Here is a 21,120-nt window from a genome sequence, read left to right as displayed (position 1 = left end):
CATTTTATCACTTACAGACTTTGTGAAAATTTGTGGCCACTTTAAAACCAGTCAAACGTTTGGACACACTTGATTTAATTGATTTATATTATCTTAAAAAAAAAAATTTGAAATAAGGCTTATGCTTAAGTGCTTGAAATTAGTTCTGTGCACAAATATAAATTGTGCCTACATATGAATTTCTTCACCAAATCACATTTTTCATTTAATTTTATGGATGAATTGGACCTGATAGCACCTCAAGTGGATACCTTATGAAGTTGGTTGAGAGAATCCTCAGTATGTGCAGAACTGTAATCTATGCAAAGGGTGGTTTCAATACAAGAGTTTTAATTAGTTAAAACTGTTACATAATTTTCATACTTCCATTTGTTTTACTTCATACTTTTGATGACTTAAAGGGATAAATCACCCAAAAATAAAAATTATTTTATCAATTACTCCTCATGCCATCCCAGATGTGTATGAGATTTTTTTTTAAGAATATCTCAGCTCTGTAGGTCCATACAATGCAAGTGAGTGGGTACAGAAATTTTGAAGCTCCAAAATGCACATACAAGCAGCATAAAAGTAATCCATAAGACTCTAGTGGTTAAATATATATCTTCATAAGCGATATGATAGGTGTGGGTGAGAAATAGATCAATACTTAAGTCCATTTTTACCATAAATTTTCCTCCCTGCCCAGTAGGTGGCGATATGCAAAAAGAATGCAAATCGACAAAAATAAAAGAAGAAGAATGTGAAAGTGGAGACTGATAGTAAAAAAAGACTTAAATATTGATCTATTTCTCACCCACACCTACCATATCACTTCTGAAGATATAGATTTAACCACTTGAGTCTTATGGATTACTATTTTGATGTCTTTATGTACTTTTGGAGCTTAAAAATTTTGGTAGCCATTCACATACATTGTGAGGACCTACAGAGCTGAAATATTCTTCTAAAAATCTCTGTTTGTGTTCAGCAGAAGAAAAAAGTCATACACATCTGCAATGGCATGAAGGTGAGTAACTGATGAGAGAATTTTCATTTTTGGGTCAACTATCCCTTTAACTGTCATTCTAAAATATGGAAAATACTGTAATAATAATGAGGAATTATTTTTTTTTCTGAAACATTTTGACTGGTAGTGTATACAACATGTAATGAATATTAACAAAATGTTAGTTCAGCAGCTTTTAGCTAAATACACATAGTTGAATTTAGAAATCACATTAAGCAGATTTTTCACCCCTCTAATCCTTTTTTCCTGTTCCTGTTTAATGCTTTCCACAGAAAATGATGAAGGACAATAACCTAGTGCGTCATTTGGATGCATGTGAGACTATGGGCAATGCCACGGCTATCTGCTCAGATAAGACAGGCACCCTCACCACTAACCGGATGACGGTGGTGCAGATTTTCATGGAGGACCAGAACTTCTGGGACATCCCATCACCAGACCAGATTAACCGCAAGACACTGGAGCTCATCACCAGTGCTATCGCTGTTAACTGCGCCTACACCTCCAATATCATGGTGAGAGGCATTTACTAAAGCAATAAGCAGTGTTGCAGTGATCAAAACAATGTGCAGTCCCAATCAAATATCACTAGTATTCTACTTATTTCATAAAATTATTGACAGGCCTCACAGAGCTTTGTAGTTAAAAATAATGTATTCCTTTCATCAGCTTCCTCTCTATTCATCTCTTTCTCCAGGCTGCAGATAAGGAGGGTGGGCTGCCCAAACAGGTGGGTAATAAGACAGAGTGTGCTCTGCTAGGTCTGGTGCAGGGCCTGAAGCAGGATTACCAGGCTGTGAGAGAGCAGATTCCTGAAGAAAAGCTCTATAAAGTATACACCTTCAATTCTGTCAGAAAATCCATGAGCACCGTCATTCAGATGCCTGACAGAAGCTTCCGCTTATACAGCAAAGGAGCCTCTGAGATTCTGCTCAAAAAGTAAGTTCAGTTGTCTTTGGAAAAGAACAGCTTTGATATTTGATAACTCTATATCTGTTCTTCTGGAAAAAAGTCACATACTGTAGATATCTTCTAATTACCATCTGGGTCTAGTCTTTGTCAAAAGAAATTGAACATTTCTCTCTTTATTCCAGATGCTCGTTCATTCTGGCCCGTGATGGCGAGGCTCGAGCATTCAGGCCACGGGACAAGGATGATATGGTGAAAAAAGTGATTGAACCGATGGCATGCGATGGCCTCCGTACGATCTGCATTGCCTATCGGGAGCTTCCAGCTGACCCCATGCCAGACTGGGACAATGAGACAGACATTGTCTCCAACCTTACCTGCATCTGCGTGGTTGGCATTGAAGACCCTGTGCGACCTGAGGTATATAGACGGTTTTATTGCCTTGGATATGTGTGTGAGTATTCTCTTAGATCTCAGCTGTCTTTGAGTGCATAATGCTCAGACAATATTTGTTGGCAGGTACCCTGGTACACTTAGTTCTCCTCAATCTTTATTTGAAAAAGCTTTCGTGAAAGATTTTGCTGCTGTTGAGCCAAAAGAGAAGCAAAGTCTGCAGATGAGAAACTTTAGACTCTTAAGACATCAAAAGGCTTGCAATGTTATAAATAATGCATTGTTATGTGGCAAGTTCCAGTGTGTGCTTCATTATAAGATGTGTCTGAAAGGGTTAGTTCTCCCAAAAAGGAAAATTCTCTCATCATTTACACACCCTCATGCCATCCCAGATATGTATGACTTTCTTTCTTCTGCAGAACAAAAACAAAGATTTTTAGAAGAATATCTCAGCTCTGTAGGTCTATATAATTCAAGTGAATGGTGACAAGACCTTTCAAGCTCCAAAAATCACATAAAGGCAGCATAAAAGTAATTCATACGACACTAGTGGTTTAATATATGTCTTCTGAAGCAATGCAATCACTTTGGGTCAGAAACAGTTCACTATTTCAGTCCTTTTTCAATGTGAAAAGGTGAAAGTGGAGATTTATATCTAAAAAGAACTTAAATATTGATCTGTTTCTCACCCACACCTATTATATCACCTCTGAAGATATGTATTTAACCACTGGAGTCATATGGATTTCTTATATACTGCCTTTGTGTGATTTTGAGAGCTTGAATGGTCTGGTCACCATTTTGTATTCTGCAGAAGAAAGTCATACACATCTGAGATGGCATGAGGGTGAGTAAATTATGATATAATTTTAATTTTTGAGTGAATTATCCCTTTTAAGATGCTGTATATCATGGATGTTTTATTGATATTGATGCTTGTTTTTGAGTTGTAATTACATAAACCAATTGTATTCCAATCAGGTCCCAGATGCTATCACGAAGTGTCAGCAAGCGGGCATCACTGTGCGTATGGTGACGGGTGACAACATCAACACTGCACGTGCCATTGCTGCCAAGTGTGGCATCATCCATCCCGGTGATGACTTTCTGTGTATGGAGGGGAAGGACTTCAACACACAAATCAGAAATGAGAAAGGAGAGGTACACTTCCCGTTTTTATTACTGTGTACAAACGTGGGACTTAGCAAGCTGTACCTTATGTAGTGTATTAATTTAGATCAGAGGTTAGTTCTGAAGAAACAGTACCAAATGAGGACCACACTTGGAATAGAAAACTGCCTAATATATACTGTAAGTATATGTCACCAAGCTAGACAACCTGTATTGTTAGATGTGTAGACAGACAAGGCCCATAAAAAGTTTTTGAAGCTCAGTTGGCCGTTTCCAACTTTTTTTGCAGATTGAGCAGGAGCGCATTGACAAAATTTGGCCTAAACTCAGAGTTCTGGCTCGATCTTCCCCTACAGACAAACACACCCTAGTCAAAGGTGAGTCTGTACTCACAATATTGCATTCATAGCGTATTTCTCCATTATGGTCCCAATGGAATTCTTTCATAATCAAATAAAGCGGAAAACTGGCAAGAAGATTGATTGCTTTTTCACTAACCTTTTTTTAATTTATTGATTATTTTGATGATGATTCAATTTGTCAGCATTTTGGTTAGCTATTACAGATTTTACATTATAAATGTTTTGGCCAAACATTATAAAAGGTTTTATGTAATGAAACCACCTCCTTCAAATTTTGTCGTGTGTGTTTGTTGTGTTCTCAGGAATCATAGACAGTACCATTTTGGAGCAAAGACAGGTGGTTGCAGTCACAGGTGATGGCACAAACGATGGACCTGCCCTCAAAAAAGCTGATGTGGGCTTTGCTATGGTGAGAAAATCCAATAAAATGTATAATAATAATAATTAAAAAAAAGTCCATTGTTCACAGAGTAGACAGTGATTGATTTCTCTGTTTACATAGGGAATTGCTGGCACAGACGTGGCCAAAGAGGCATCTGACATCATTTTGACAGATGATAACTTCTCCAGTATAGTAAAGGCCGTGATGTGGGGCCGAAATGTGTACGACAGCATCTCCAAGTTCCTACAGTTTCAGCTCACCGTTAATGTGGTGGCTGTCATAGTAGCCTTCACTGGTGCCTGCATCACGCAGGTAAATGCATACACATACATACACTTAAACACATACGTATATGCAAAAATATGACTTAACATTTAATATGTGGTCTTTTTTTTTTTTTGTCTGTGTCTATGTATGTGTGTAGGATTCACCCCTCAAGGCTGTGCAGATGTTGTGGGTCAATCTTATCATGGACACTTTCGCTTCACTGGCCCTTGCCACGGAGCCGCCCACTGAAGCCCTGCTACTGAGGAAGCCCTACGGCCGAAACAACCCCCTCATATCAAGAACCATGATGAAGAACATCCTCGGACATGCAGTCTACCAGCTCATCATCATCTTCACCCTGCTCTTCGTGGGTACGTTCCTCTGAGCATTGGTACTATCAGAGGATTAGACGGGGGGAGGAAAGAAGCATACTGGACAAAAAAAATTGCAGAGAAGATATACCATGGGTTAAATTATTAAAAGTGTTCCGGCACCTTTAATTCAACAAAGAAAAACAATTAATGGCAGTTTGTTTGTCAATCCAATCTATCCATCTAAGGTCCAGTCCAGATTTGACTGAAATGCATCCCAGTTTCTGATATACATTCACTGATAGTTAGAAGCAATTTTGCTTGGTTGTTTATATACGTCCTTGAATATATACTGCATTTCCATCCCTCACAGCCTCATTTTCATTTGCGTCAAAATAAATATGCCGTTTACTCTAACTAAACTGTATACAGTAAGGAGAGAATAGCAGAAACCAGGAGAAATGAGGAGGGTGTTTGTGTGAAAAAGGAAAGAGAGTGCATCTTTGTTCAATCCATCTTTTCCTGCTCCATCCATTTCATCAGGTGAGAAGATCTTTGATATAGACAGCGGGCGTAACGCTCCGCTTCACTCTCCTCCCTCTGAGCATTACACCATCATCTTCAACACCTTCGTCCTCATGCAGCTCTTCAATGAGATCAACGCCCGTAAAATCCATGGAGAGAGGAACGTGTTTGATGGGATCTTCTCAAACCCCATCTTCTGTTCAATCGTGCTGGGGACTTTCGCAATACAGGTGCGAACACATACAAATCTTTAGATATTCAAGTCTGGATTTTCTGAATTCCTCCCAGACTTCATCAATGGTCTTTATAATCTAGATGCTTCGGGATGTCATTATATGCATCTCAATATATATGTGTTTCAATATTTCCTGTTATATGAATGGTTAAAAAAAGCATATGAAATTATGACTGCTAACTCTTTTACTCCCCACTACACCTTTTTTGCTTTTGCTCAGCTACTACCAACAAGCCCAGATGTAGGATTAGACTATAGTTTTACAGTGTTTTTTAAAGAATAATAGCAATGGCTAGTTTGATGCTTTATGCTTTACACAAGGATGAAAGTGAATGTGCACCAAGCTCTACACCTGAGACTTTTTTCTGTGTGGATTTGTAGGTTGTGATCATACAGTTTGGTGGGAAACCTTTCAGCTGTTCCCCCTTAAATGCGGAGCAGTGGCTTTGGTGCCTGTTTGTGGGAATGGGCGAGCTGCTCTGGGGACAGGTAAGTGCTGTCTTTTAATCTACCTCTCTGCTTCTAGTTTTTTCAGTGGCTGAAGCCGATATTTATAGGGCTGGTTGGCAGATGAGATATACCAAGGATGTAGGGGGGATGGACCATATTGCATTTAAATGTGCATGAGTGCTACACCATATCCGTTTCTGTTTCTATAACACTTCACTGCATTAGTTCCAAGTCTTCAAAAATGTCAGCTTTCACTGCAGTGTTTTCTTTATCTTTATTATATTCTTTTTTATGTAGGTAATAGCATCAGTGCCAACACATCATTTGAAGTGTCTGAAAGAAGCAGGCCATGGGCCAGCTCCAGATGAGATGATGGATGAAGAACTCGCTGAGGATGAGGAGGAGATCGATTGCGCAGAGAGAGAGCTGAGGCGAGGACAGATCCTGTGGTTCAGAGGACTTAACCGAATCCAGACTCAGGTGACGTTCAGTCTCTGTCAATTTCTGTCTGTTTTAACTTTTCTTTTGATTTGTTTCTGACAGGGACAGCTGTTCCCGCATAGACACATATTGCCTTAAAATGCCTTCTGTGCCACATGCTCCACTTGCGCACTAAGAGTTTTTATTTTTGTTTTTTACTTTCTTCATAGCTTAAACATATTTTTTCTTTCTTCACCAGCCTTTATACATTTACAAAAAAGATTAATATTTAATGCATTTTCTATGTTCTTTGTAACTTCTCTCTCCCTTAATTCAACCTTTATTCTCTCTGCTGCTTGATCGATCCTAAGTATTATTTCTTCTACGTGTATTATGTCACAACTTGGTAACTATTATTGCACTTTTTGAGTTTTTAAATATGATCACTGTTTGAATAAGAGACCAATGCTTAGAATTTGAGGTATCACACTTTTAAGGCACAAAACATACTCTACGCAAGTACGTGAACGCAAACGCCTCTAGCTATGCAAGCTATCAGAGCATAATTCATAATGCAACACAAGTACGCACTGAATTCTCAGTGTCACTCAAACTTGTTTTTTGCGTCGTTGCGTTCAGAAATGTGTCAGAGCACAGTTAATAACGCAACACAAGTACCCAGTGCATTCCAAGTTTCACGCAAGCTTGATTTTGTGCTTTGTTATGTAACTTCGGAACACACAGCGCAATTCATTACGCAATGCATGCGTTGCAGTCTACGCGTTTGAATTCTACATGTAACACGCAAGCTTGATTTCGTACATCGTTGTGTTCCAAAATGTTTTAAAATGTAATTCAGAATGCAACACAAGTACCCCTTGCATTCTCCGCATCACGTAAGATTTGTCTCGCGTGAGGTTTTGTTCCAAAATGTGTCAGAGCGCAGTTAATAATGCAAACGTAATGCAAGTACCTGTCACGTTTCCAATGTCACGCAAGCTTGATTTTGTGCATCATTGCATTCCTAAATGTGTCAGAGCACAGTTAATAATGCAACCTAAATTCCTGTTGCATTTCCAGTGTCACGCAAGCTTGATTTTATGCGTCGTTGCGTTCCAAAATGTGTCTGAGCGCAGTTAAAAACGCAACACAAGGACCTGTTGCATTTACAGTGTCACGCAAGCTTGATTTCATGAGTTGTTGCGATCTGAAATGTGTCCGAGCGCAGTTAATAACGCAACAAAAGCACCAGTTGCATTCCCAAATGTCAGAGCGCAGTTAATAACAGAAGCTTGATTTTGTGCATTGTTGCGTAATTTGTAACAAGTTGTGCAATTTTTTAACACAACACGTGCATAGCATTCTACGCATTGAATTCTCAATGTCACGCAAGCTTAATTTCGTGCATCGTTGCATTCCAAAATATGTCAAAACTTAAAGGTGCAATATGTAACATTTTTCATGTAATATTCGCCTTTTTTTTTTCTTTTTTTTTTTTTGCCAATGTGTGAACGGCTTGTAACACAACTTATAACAAAATGAGCTCTTACCGGACTTCCTAGGTTGCCTATTAAAGCCTGTAGACTGATTTTCATGCGAAGGGAGCGGGTCGCTTTTGCCGGGAAAATCCAAAGGATGTGATGTTTATGCGCGCTCCCGAGAGCCTTGCCTCAGTGCTTCTCTTCCGCTATTCAACAGCGACAATTGTCTGCAACACTAGGTAACATTATCTTAGGGTGCTTTCACACTGGCAGTTTAGTTCGAAACACAGCACGGTTCACATGAAAAATTGGTAATGTGAAAGCTGTCATGCGGACCGGGGAGCGCACTGCGGTACCGAACACGAGACTACCTGTAGGAGGTGGTCTGAGTTCGGTTGCAATGGAACTGTAGCGTGATTCGCGTGAATGTGAAAGCAAATCGGACTCGGGTGCGCACTCGTTCAGGAAGCAAAGTAACCTGCGCATGCGTTTTAGCCGATGACCACATCTATCTATCTATCTATACACCTTATAAATACTATATATAAATACTATTATAGGTTATAAATATACGGTATAATAGGAGATGACAGTGGCGATAACTTCACATTGGACACGAGCGTGAGTAAGCAGTTGTCGTTCACTCTGCTGTGCATAATGGCACCAAAATAACAAAAAAACAAAAAGTATGATGAGTCGCGTTGTGTTCTCCATGCATGTTTGTGATGACGTAAGATGAACGCAAATGGACCGGGGTTTGATAGAATCAAGTGAGTGTGAAACCAGACCAAAGCTGCGGGGCGCACCGGGAGCAATCACACTCGGAATCGGACTGCAGCAAACGTGCCCAGTGTGAAAGCCCCCTTAGAGATGGAATCCAGCAAACGTCCGGCTCCCAGCACAACACCGAATCCTACACAAACTCTGAGTAAGCCAAAAAACAAAAAACAAAAAAAAAAAGCCATTTATCTGCTGAATCCAGTCTGGCTAAGTGGGAGCGGGAACGTGATCGTGGTCGAGCGAAAACTAGAGTGAACATCGGCAGGGCATTTGATTCCTGGAGGGACCTTTGTTCGGTTTTGGGGGATCAAAACTGACCCTGAATTGCCGTTCTTCTTATTGGACAGGTAAGCTTACATAACTGCAAAGCACATGAAATATAGTGCCATAAGGATTGATCTGTGTAATTTTAGCTAACTTTATCTTACCTGCTAACGCTGACGATTGCAAGCTACCTTGGTTCGTAACTTTCAAATAATTTCAACGATCTTCTCTTTATATTAAAGTCAGGTATGCTGATTCACAGTAACTGACATAATGTTAATCTGTAATTAACAACACATGAAATTAATGCTAGACAATGTTCAAGATAATGCAAAAAGACCCATTCATTAGTGTAATGTAACTTGGTTATACAGAAAATATATACATTCTATTATTATAAAACAATAGCGCATCGATATATCAAAATGACAGTTGTGATGGAATCATATCAATACTGAATTGTGTCAACATATTTATAATGTACAGTCTATTTTATAAACAGCTACTGTCATCATCCACCAAATTTAGCTAACAGCTATTGATAAAGCTGGCTAGCTAGTTAACGCCGACTTAGGCTATCATATAAATGCAGTCAATGTATCATACAAAGAAAAGATTAATTCAAACTACAGTCTCGCATAGTCAGACCTATATCCACACTTTGTTTTAGCCCTGTTCCATCACTGGAGAGTCAAATATAATATTACAGTCTCAAAGTTTGTAGTAAAACAATCATAACTGTGTAATTTTAATTATGCTACCTCATCTGTCAGCATGATGCCGGTGGATCACGTTCAGTCTCTTTGTACGTTACGTCATTGTTTTGGTCGATGCACGCTGACTTGCATCCCTATTGAGTGTGTGCACGAGTGCGAGCACGAGCAACAGGTAGTTGGCTGCAGTTCAATTAACAGCCACAGGTGTTATTTATAACAAGGGTTTCTGAATCTTACATACTGCACCTTTAATTTATAACACAACACAAGTACGTGTTGCATTCTCAGCATCACGCAAGCTTCATTTATCGTGTAGTTATGTTATGAAGTGTAAGACGCAACATAAGCACCCATTGCATTCCCAGTTTCACGCATTTTGTGCATCGTGTTCTGAAATGTTTCGCAATTCGTAACACAGTGCATATACTGTATGCATATACTGTGCTGCATTCTATGCATTACATTCTCAGCGTCATGTAAGCTTGATTTCTGCGTCGTTGTGTTTCGAAATGTCAGAGCTCAGTTAATACCACAAGCTTGATTTTTTGCATTGTTACGTAAGGGTGCTAACACACTAGGGAAAGCGCTGACGGAGCGTTTGACGCATGGGACTGCGAAAGCTAGGGTGACCATATGTTCTCTTTTTCCCGGACATGTCCTCTTTTTCTGACCTTAAAAAGCATCTGGCCGGGATTTCTAAATTTGCGAAAATGTCCAGGATTCGGCTTTAGTTGCATTATGATGTGCATCTGGTCTAATACTTCATTGTGTGTGCGCACATATTTGCATTGCTTTAACCCCTCTTTGTAAGTCCTGCCTTCTCGCACACCAATTGGTCGATTAAAAGAGGCTTGCAGCAACTATTGGCCAAATTCCTGCCAATCTCTCCGCGAATGGGCGAAGCGCTGTTGTGTTCAGCATCAAACAGTGCTTGACAGTAGCAGCAAATGACAGCTAAGTGGAAACAATGCCCAAGCGAAAGTGCAAATTTACAGAAGATTTGCACAAAAAATTCACATGCTTTCATCCAGGTTGAGATCCGTGGGTAGCAGAATGTATGACATGTAAAGCTGGCACTTATGTGTCAGTTGCTAATAAAGGTGCAAGTGATTTAGAAGCACACATTAGCTCTGCGAAGCATAAAGGGTCAGCAAAAGGTGAAAGTTCATCAGGTAAATTAACGGACTACTTTTTGCGACCAGGTAAAATTGTTATCTCATTGCTTCATTTTCCATGGCCATTCAATAGAATAGTAATGGTAAATTAAGGTACACTCATGGCATCAAATATTTTAGTACATGGACATTCAGAAGAATGATGGAAATTTTATTTATTTATATACATTTATATTATGCTAATAGAGTGTATTTTTCACTGTATTAAAGTTTGCATTCGTAGTAACACTCTTTTGAACCCTATTATTCCACCCCAACCCAATTCCCCCCCCCCCCCCATAGTAAAAAAAAAAAAAAAGGTGTCCTCTTTTTGGAAAACCAGAATATGGTCACCCTAGCCATGTCTCCTTTTTGAAAGCATGTACCACAGAGGGAAGAGGCGGATAGAGATGGCTGTTTAAAATATATCTTTTTGACAATGTACCAGTAAACACTGAAACTTTTCTCCAGGCTGTCTCTCCACAACTACTATCTTTTTAGCCTGACAAAGAAAGAGAATAGAGGACAGGGAATGAATACACTCCTCGTTTGAGTTTGTCTGCCATGTTTTTTTCGATTTCACCGTGCAACTAGTCCCGCCTCTCCGAGATTCCCATTGGTCAACAGATGTTTACATCAGAGTTCTATGCAGCAAAAGTTGGTCGCATGATGGAAACCCTTGCGTTTTTCCTCTCTGTCCTTCTGATGCACCATCCTCTTTGACATCAATGCATTTGCAGCGTTCTCTTACACAGCGTTAACTCTAATGTGTAGACACCCTAATTTGTAACACAGAGCGCAATGTTAGCTACATGAATAATAACACATCTAGTTTAAAAGTAAAGTGTGTAGCTTCCGCAACTCTAGCGCCACCAAATAGAGAGCCAATGTTGCTATTTCAGGATTGTGAAGTGTTTTGAAAGCGGCGTAAGCATTTGCGTCTCTGTATTTGCATATGAAAGCAAGTATGTTTCTGGCCTAAGATTTTTAAACTTCGGATGATTGCCGTGCACACTGGCAAGTTATAAAATGCTGCTTTTCCTTAAACACATTCCCCCACAGTCTCCTGCAATCCCATTCATTTCATGAAGCTCATTCGCCTGTCTGTGTGATGTCCTTCTCTCTCTCTCCTGCAGATGGAGGTAGTGAGTACCTTCAAGAGAAGTGGTTCGTTTCAGGGTGCAGTGCGACGACGCTCCTCAGTGCTCAGCCAACTCCATGACGTAACCAATAATTCTACTCCCTCTCACGTAGTTCTCTCCACTGCCAATGCAACTGGTGCCCCAGGGAGTGAGTCCTTACATTCCGTTAACGGCACCTCGTAGAGCCTGAGCACTCAGACGGCTAGCCCCACACACACCACACACACACACACACACACACACACACACACATTGTTGCCTGCCTTCAAATGCGACTAGTCTGCTGAATGTTGAGTGTGTGTGCGAGAGAGAGAGCAGATTATCATCTGAGCATCTGCTTCATCTCTGTACATTTTCGGTTTGTTTTTGCTTATTTTTTGTGACCTTTTCTTTTCTTTCTTTCTTTCTTTTTGTTTCCCTTTCCTACCTCCCTTTCTTTCTTTCCTTCCTTTCTTAATTCCTTCTATACTTTTCATTCCTTTGATTCCCTTTCCTATTTTGTCTTCCTGCCATGCTTCCTTCCTTACATCATTCTTTCCTTCCTACTTTCTTTCTTTCTTTCTTTCTTTCTTTCTTTCCTCCATGCTACCTCATAACGTATTTCTTGGTTTTGCTATTTATTCTGGCTTGGTGCTGCCTAAAATAAGGCTGGTTTTTGTTGTCTTGTTGCCTTTTTTCAGATCTCCCTTTGCTTGATTTGCCAATAATTCACCCTAAAATGTTGCCATAAAGGGCTACTAGAATTTCAATCGAAAGAGCCAAAAATGAATTTACTGAAACTAAACTGGAAATGTTTCATCTGTTGTTAAATCAAACTCTGACAACATGGGAACAACTAAAAAAATGTTTAACATTGTAAATTCAAAGACTGTTGTAAACCTGCGAGTATAAGCCCATAATGGTTTCAACTGCCAGTTTGATATGGATATTAGCCTTAATAGTGCTATCCTTTTTCTACACATACTTATGGCCTGCCATGTTTTTTGTTGTAGCTGTCTTCACAAGCCTTGTTCAGATTTTCCTCTTTCTCTTTACAGGTTCCGCGTTATAACCTGCTACACTGTCATCAAATGAAAATGTCTTCTTTCTTGCTAATTTTAATACTTGAGATTTAAATCTTCCTCATTTTTGCTGCTATAATTTGTCAGTCTCTATTTGGAATAATTCTTTCACACAGACAGCAGTTTGTTTATTAGGATAAAGCAACAAATGTAACATCAACATTGCCCCCCAGGTGCCAGAAGCGATCTCTCTGTGGTTTAACAAAACAGCTGCGTCTTAGTGTTTCAAATTCCTTTAAAGAGACCACAGAGCATTAGCCCAGCTGGAAACCCCCTCAATTTCATTATCACTTTCTCTTCATGGTTAATCTTTAGTTGCTTTTTTAAAGAACTATTTAAAAATGGAAGTACACATTTACTTTCTATTGAACCCCTCTTTTTTTTTTCTTGGTTTTTTAGTGTCTTATCCTGCCTGCATAACAGTGTATTTCTTTTCTGGTTTCTTTCCTCTCTAAATAGTGTTTTCTTGTTTGTCTCCATATTCATTCGTCTTCTAGCATTTTGTGTTTTCTTAGCAATGAAATCCAAAAGAGCAGGAAAAGATCCAACTAAATCGTTAAAAGGATTAGTTCAGCCAAACATTTTAATTCTGTCACTATTTACTCACCCTCATTTCATGTAACAACCCGTTTGACTTTTTTTCTTCTGTGGAACACAAAAGTAGACATTTTGAATAATAACTGGTTGCTCTTTTCCATACAATAACAATGAATGGGGACTGGAGCTTTCAAGCTTAAAGAGGATGCAAAGGCAAATGTAATATGGTGCTCTTGTGTTATTTTTAAAGTTCGAAGGCTTCAGTCCCCATCGGGACAAATTTCATGAAAAAGAAAAAAGTATGGCGTCTTCGGAATGAGTAAAAGATGACAGAATTTCCTTTTTGGGGTCAACTGTTCTTTTAAGTTAAAGTCAATATTTATGTTCTTTACCTACATTGGTAAAGCATTTTTAGATACCTCAGTGATGTCGTAGGGGAGAGGGGCTGCTTCTCAAAAGCTTTTGTTGTGCCATCACACCACAACAAAAGAGTACATTCTAATGACAACTTTGTGCTGTAGGTTTCGACCTCCATCCATCAATTGTCTGTCTTTCACGTCCCTTTTCTTGCCTCCTGTCTGTCATGAGGTGTTCTGATGTGATGTGTTTGGAGCAGAGCTATTCAAACACAATCCCTTTTCTGTTTTTCCATCCAGTGCCTGAATTAGACTAGACAATTAGACTATTCAGTTTCTCATATTACAGAAAGAGAATCACAGTTATTTTACAATGTTTATTTATCTTTCCTCTTTGATTTCATAACATACCATTAAGAATTCTGGGCCTTATACTCGAAAGTTTACAATGTCAGTGCTGTGTAGCAAAGAAAACAGCTTTAAAGTCAGCAGTGACCACAATAAATGGCTCTTTGGAAAAACAAAGCCGCAGAAGTGCTTAAACTGTTGTGTCCATGTTGTGATGTCCCCTCCCTCTGTCAGTCACATTGCTTTGTGGTCATTCCTGGGTGTGGTTTGGCTATGCATGTAGATTGCGGAGAGCAGAAAAACGCCATGGCCTCCCTGGCCAATGAATGTGACAGTCCGGCATGCATGGTCATACACACAAACAGTTTCTTTTTGAGAAAGAAGATGCATTTCCAACACGGCTGCTTTTTAATCACACATGACAAGATCAAGGATGTCAGAAATGCAATATGGAACGATTTGATTGATTTTTTTTTTTTTTTACTACTGAATGTCTACTTGCATGCCATGCATGAAAGGGAAGAAAAAACTTGAATTATTGTGCATGGTTGCATGGGAGAGAAGTCCCATTTAATGTGTTCATACTTTTGAGGGCATAAAGCGTTTTATTTTTGTTTTTTAAAAACGCTTGATGTTTTAATGTCCTCGTATTAGAGTAAAGCTAATAAAATCAAAGACACTTTGGTTTACTTTAATCTTTATTTTATTTTTCAATGTATTTATTAAAAGTGAATTGAATATGCTTAAAAATATGTCCCATAAATGTAACCAACAGAAACACTGATGATGTCAGAACAATAAATAATAATGCTTAGTCACTAATGCAATCTGTTTTTTCAAGACTGTATTACAGAATTTGTCAACACCAACAGTATGTTAATATGCATGTCTTATTTGACGTTTGTTTGTTCTGTGCAAAGCTGTGTTCAGTGTAAACCACTTTTGTTACAAAGGGTGTTTTCTATGTGTGGTCATTTTACAGTGTGTTTGTACCATGTGGTGTTGTGTGCCTTTCAAATCATTGTTTGTTGTTGCTTATTGTTGTTTGTTTGCATGCATTTTCCTTTCAGTGTGGTGTGAATTTTAAACACCTGGTATTGAACTGGCAACAGTGAAAGTTGTAATTCTGTTATTGAAATTATCAGACGTCTTTTATTTCGTTTTTATTTTTAACTAATTTTTTATTTGTTTTATACTCACTAATTTGACATACCATTCTGCTCATATTGATGGGGGTCTATAACGGAGTAAAGGAGACCAAATCATCATAAGTTCCAATTCGTGTGCAATGTTTATCATTCATTACATTCACATATTAAATGAAAAACAGACAGGGGGCTAAGGCTGCTTTGACAGACCATTTTGAACATATTTATGGTAACCTTTTGTTTTGTTAGAACGATTTGTGTTTGCTGTCTTGTGTTGTATCATCTTGGGTTCATGAGTTTTCCTTGACCATTTTACCTCTGTAATTACAACTTGGATTTCAGTTATTTTTGGCATCATTCTATAGAGGTCTATAGAATGGCTGTGGAATGTTTAAGTTTTTTTCTTTAAAGGCCCACTGCACCAAAGGCCTTAATCGATGTGAACTTTCAGCTCTCGCAGGTGAACCTGCAGATAGAGTACAAGTAATCTTAAAAAAAAAAAAAGGGGGACTAAACTTCTCTCCACCTCTCTGTCCCTTTTGATCCCTCCATTTTCTTCCCTTTGACATCTCCTACCCTGCACCCTTGATGTATAGATCCGGGTGGTGAAAGCTTTCCGTAGCTCCCTCTACGACGGCATCGATCGGCCGGAATCGCGGAACTCCATTCACGACTTCCAGGCGCACCCTGAGTTCATCATCACAGACTCGGTCCACAACATCCCCCTGATCGACGAGACGGATGTGGACGACGAATCAGAACACTCCAACCATAACCATGTGCGTGTGGCGCTTCGTCACCCCGCCCCTCACTCTCAGCCGCCTCCGAGACCCCCGCGATCCCGCTACCCGAGCCGCCCGCTACGGCAGCAGAGTCTGCCCGTTACCCTCAACTGCAACAACAATGCCGCAGAGAGCCGCGTCTACCTTGGCTCCAACGACAACGGGGTGGCGCACATCTCCACCTGCCCCGTCAGCCCTCTGCACAGCTTGGAGACATGCCTCTAAAGGAGGTCATTGATCCATAATAGTTTGAGACGGACAAGTACGGATCAATTTTAGGAGAGAATGGTGATAAATACGATATGGACAGTCAGAGAAACGTTTAGGATGTTTCTGTACCTAATCTTTGTTCCTATATCAGATTCACTGCTTCAAAATGTTTCAGTGGTTCTTTACAGTAAATTGTGTGACCCAAAGACAATCCCACTCCGCATGAAAGTGACCGATTATGTTCTCTTATGTTGCACTTGAAGAAATACCTGTAACGACAAGGGGGATGATAGGTGTGAACTCTGCACTGAAGACTAAAGATTTTAAAGACTGTGAGCTTATGAACGTGTAAAAAAGAAAAATATTTATTTGGGTATAACTCTTCGCCTTTTAATTAATAACGTTATTGTTCCAATTATTATAGTGGTTATATTTCTGCAAAAACTATGACGATTAATACTACAGATACTGTACTCCCGTCATGATACTTCATCGTTTAGCTTTATATAACTAAGTATGTTTGTATGTATGACGTAAGTCTGTACGTGTGTATTTGTTTGTTTGTTTGCTGTTGTTAAAATCCGTGTCTATGTTCTCATTGGTTCCAAATGTGCCCCTTTCTCTGTTTCTGTGTTAGAGTGTGATGTTTATGTCTAATTTAAAAAAAGAAAAGAAAAAATGGTATTAAAGAACATATTTCAGCAACATAAATAAAATAAAATCTAACCATTGGAGGTAAATCTTATAATACTTCATGGAAATTCGAGAGAAAACAGGCAGTGCATTTCCCTTGTTTTATTAAAGAGTTATTTCACCTCTAAATTTAAATTCTGCTGCCATTTACTCAACCTCATACTTTTCCAAACCAGCGTTGCTTTATTTCATCCATGCAACACAAAAGATTTTAGCCTCCATCACCATTAAATTTTAAGGTGGAAAAAAAATGCAATATACAAGCCTGTGCAACAGTTTTAGTCACTTGTGAAAAATGTTGCATAGTGAGGATATCTTCAAAAATAATGCCATAAATAGTTTTCATCAAACAAAGTCCAGTAAACTTAAAAAAGCTAAATCAATATTTGGTGTGACCACATTTGCCTTCAAAACAGCAACAGTTCTCCTAGGTACACCTGCGACACAGTTTTTCTTGGTTGTTGGCAGGATGTTCCAAGTTTCTTAAAGAATTCTCCACAATACTTCTATCTATTTAGGCTGTCTCAATTACTTCGGTCTTTTCATGTAATCCCAGACTGACCTGATGTTCAGTGGGGGGCTTTGTGGGGGCCATGCCATCTGTTGCAGGGCTCCCTGTTCTTCTATTCAATTCTATTTGCAAAAGGAATGTTTGGGAGACTAACATTTATATTTCCTATTGACACACTAAGGCTGAAGATACCTGTATAAATAACCATCTTAAGACAAATGTTTTTGTGAAACATCTTATGTGCCTAACACTTTTGCACAGTACTGCAAGTGATAAAGTGATAGTGTGACTGAGGCTGTTAGTCCATAAAATTCTGCCTGAAATCTCCTTTTGTGTTCCACAGAAGAAAGAAAGTCATTTGTGTTTGGAAAAAACATGAGGGTGAGTATATGACAGAATTTTCCTTTTAGGATGAACTAATGGACTTTGAAGAGAATCTCACCAATTTGTTCTTCCAAGATTATTCTCATTTGGAGTTTCATAAGAGAAAATTGTTCTCATGTTTGCCAAGATATCAAAGTCTGCAATCAAAAGCCAGAGATTTCAACATGAACTCAAGCATTTGTCATCAAATGATCAATGTTCAATTTCTGACAAAGTTGATACTTGAATGAGGCATAACTGAGAAGTAATTTTCTCAAGCTTTGAAAGAGCACTTCTGAGCAATAACATTTTCCTCTGGGATTGACAAGATAAAAAATAAATAACTATTTTGCAGAATACATATAATATTATATGTTATAATCATAAAAAAATAAAATGTTATAAACTTTGATATGTAATTAGTTAAATAATCAGTTCCATATTTATGTAAATGTATTTACAGTATGTGCAAATTCTTGCATTTGCTCAGTCACAAGCTATCATAGAGGACATCAAACAAACACTGTAAATATAGTAGCCTTCACACACCTGGGTGACTGTGGGCAGGTGCGTAGTAGACACACTTAATGTAATGATAAAATAGAAAAAAAAACAAAAAAAAACAAAATCCAACACTTTCATATAGCTTGAGAAACTCTACATTTTACATTTCGGTCAGAATTTAAAAAAAAAATAAAAAATTTTATCAGAGAGGAAAAGTCAAAATTAATAAATAAATAACATTTAAAGGAAATATCTGCTGTGGGATTGAAAGAAAACGGCAGTTCCAAACGATAGGTGGCAGATGCAGATTTAAGCCTGACAGGGAATATAATTATGCTGTCAATAGTCACTGCATGTTCACCAAGCATCTACAGTATGTGAATGCAAGAATGCCCTAAATAGTTTGTTTTCTGGGTCTAGAATATGTTTGCACGCGCACGCACGCACACACACGCAATGAGGAAATTCAGATTTTGCTAAATATGTTTAAATTGATGTATACTTACACGAGAAGTCATAACAATAGCCTAATGAAAGTTTTATTGTACATGAAGTGGGTCGTCTGATGGGGGCCAACAGACCAGCCTAATACTACTCACTTTTTCTTTGTAACCCCTGTTACACTTTTGCTCACAGAATAAATAAATCGTGGCTGACTGCGAGTAGCACATTTCCACCATGGCATCGATAACCGAAAACTAATGCCTAATGTTGCACTACCCAGCTAGTTGTCAGTAAATGTAAACAAAGCACTGTTTATTGCTTGTGTTCGTACATATTAAAATTATACTAAAATAAAATAAACTTTTGTCAAGTGTAGTTAATTAACCATAGAAAGGGTTAAATTCCTTTAAATCTTCTTGAATCAAATGATAGCCTAAAATGACTTGCATGCAAACTGTGAGGTGCATATACAGGATGGAGCTCTCCTTCTGTTATTTGAAGACACGTGCACATTTATTAAGCATTAGTTGCTACACCTCTCCTGTGAAATATTGCATGTTTGCACGTTTCATTACAACACATAACATAATGCATAATAACAGTTCAAATTAATGCACAGACAAATAAATAAATTATATTCATTGCATTTGTAAATATTTATACACGGTATCATATCTAAAATTCAGAAAAACCTTCAGTTTTTCTGAAACATTAAACCTTTCAGAAAATTAAAGTTCTTACCTGCTTATCTGAAATGCCTGTCTGCTTTCCTCACCATGAAAAACAACTGATCATTTCTATGGACACCTTTAACACTTACTCCACATATGACTCCTGTGATATATTTCATGTTTTCTTAATTCATAGGAAAGTTTTGTGTGAGATACAGTTCAAAATTGCACGTTGTCAGCCACTGACTGTCTTGTGAGTTTTATTCCTGCAGGGGGCGCTTGACGCTCTGAACACCGAATCCTCCATTCATCTGCATTTAAATCTAAGAACGCTTTATATCCATTTGGAGAAATTTTTCAGTGGATAGTTATTTTTTTAAAATTTGTATTTATTTATTTATTTTTATGCCCTTTTCTCCCCAATTTGGCATGCCCAATTCTCACTGCTTACTAGGTCATCATGGTGGTGTGGTTACTCACCTCAATCCAGGTGGCGGAGGACAAGTCTCAGTTGCCTCTGCTTCTGAGATGGTCAATCCACGCATCTTATCACGTGGCTCTCTGTGCATGACACCACGGAGACTCACAGCATGTGGAGGCTCATGCTATTCTCTGCGATCCACGTACAACTTACCACACATCATTATGTGATGATAACTTGATGTGCTTACAATGAATAACAGTCATCACAGTAAAACCCTCTGCAAGAAGTTTAATCTCTTTAACGCTTTATGTTTAGTCTTTTTATGCATTGTCACTACAGCAAAGCACTGCATCAATACATTTCAAGACGATCACTGTTGGACATGAAATCCTCAACTATGTAAGATTCCCAAATTTTGTAAGGTGCTGTGGAGAGATTAAAGTCTTTTTCTTATTCTGTCTGACACTGCTTAAATAAATAGTTTCAGTAAAAATGTTTAAACTGCTCAATGTCGTTAACTGGATGTGTACCTGCAATATTATCTTGCAGTTCTGCAATTTAGAATGCCATTACATTGAAGCGCGTCATTCTGCGTTAAGGCGGTTTTGTGCCATTCTGTACTGGAGCCTTTCTTAATTCTTCCTTTTCTTACTTTGATAGTTTTGTGCAATAAGATGTTATAGTTATTTATCTTATTTATTTGTTGAATATCCTTTAGTTATCATGTTGAAGTGCTGCAATTTGTGTCTGTATATACCTCTAAAAGGCATCTGATTGGGGTCACGTGGACATAGCGGAGCCTAATGATACATTAAAGTTAACACTGACTCGTCGACTAGTCGTTCAATCAACTGACCGACCAGTTGATTATGAAAACTGGTAGTTTTACACATCCCTAAATTGTTCATATACCATCATTCTAATGTTAATATACTGTACGTGTATATGGATGGACTTGTAAGAGTAGCATGCAGTGGGCTACTCCAAAATTAGGCTGCAATTATTGCATACATGTGGTTCGAGTTCTAAGTTTTACCGTACATAGGTTTCACACACAAATATGTGCACACGGTTAGCGAATGAGACCCATTGTCCTGTGAGCTCTTTACTATACTATAAGAGTAAATAAGGTTTAAC

The 21,120-nt window shown here is 38.5% G+C and overlaps 1 protein-coding gene across 7 annotated transcripts in view; it reads left to right on the top strand.

Moving 5' to 3' along the window:
• atp2b3a (ATPase plasma membrane Ca2+ transporting 3a) overlaps nt 1-20,478 on the top strand; it is a 40,308-nt gene extending 19,830 nt beyond the window's left edge. For 2 of the 7 annotated variants that reach the window (XM_051652924.1, XM_051652923.1), the window contains 13 exons: nt 1,282-1,524; nt 1,707-1,948; nt 2,104-2,338; nt 3,293-3,472; nt 3,732-3,819; nt 4,107-4,213; nt 4,307-4,498; nt 4,611-4,824; nt 5,308-5,519; nt 5,906-6,013; nt 6,272-6,454; nt 11,926-12,012; nt 15,978-20,478. In XM_051652924.1, the coding sequence (XP_051508884.1) occupies nt 1,282-1,524; nt 1,707-1,948; nt 2,104-2,338; nt 3,293-3,472; nt 3,732-3,819; nt 4,107-4,213; nt 4,307-4,498; nt 4,611-4,824; nt 5,308-5,519; nt 5,906-6,013; nt 6,272-6,454; nt 11,926-12,012; nt 15,978-16,388 (2,502 nt within the window). In that variant the 3' untranslated portion in view covers nt 16,389-20,478. Of the gene's footprint in view, nt 1-1,281; nt 1,525-1,706; nt 1,949-2,103; nt 2,339-3,292; nt 3,473-3,731; nt 3,820-4,106; nt 4,214-4,306; nt 4,499-4,610; nt 4,825-5,307; nt 5,520-5,905; nt 6,014-6,271; nt 6,455-11,925; nt 12,115-15,977 lie in introns of those variants that run through there. The other 5 variants (XM_051652930.1, XM_051652928.1, XM_051652926.1 and 2 more) reach the window with 3 other exon arrangements.
• The last annotated feature ends 642 nt before the right edge of the window (nt 20,479-21,120 follow it).

This window comes from Myxocyprinus asiaticus, chromosome 24, assembly GCF_019703515.2.
Source record: "Myxocyprinus asiaticus isolate MX2 ecotype Aquarium Trade chromosome 24, UBuf_Myxa_2, whole genome shotgun sequence".
In the NCBI taxonomy this organism is placed as follows: Eukaryota; Metazoa; Chordata; class Actinopteri; order Cypriniformes; family Catostomidae; genus Myxocyprinus; species Myxocyprinus asiaticus.
This window is presented reverse-complemented; position numbering and strand designations above follow the sequence as displayed.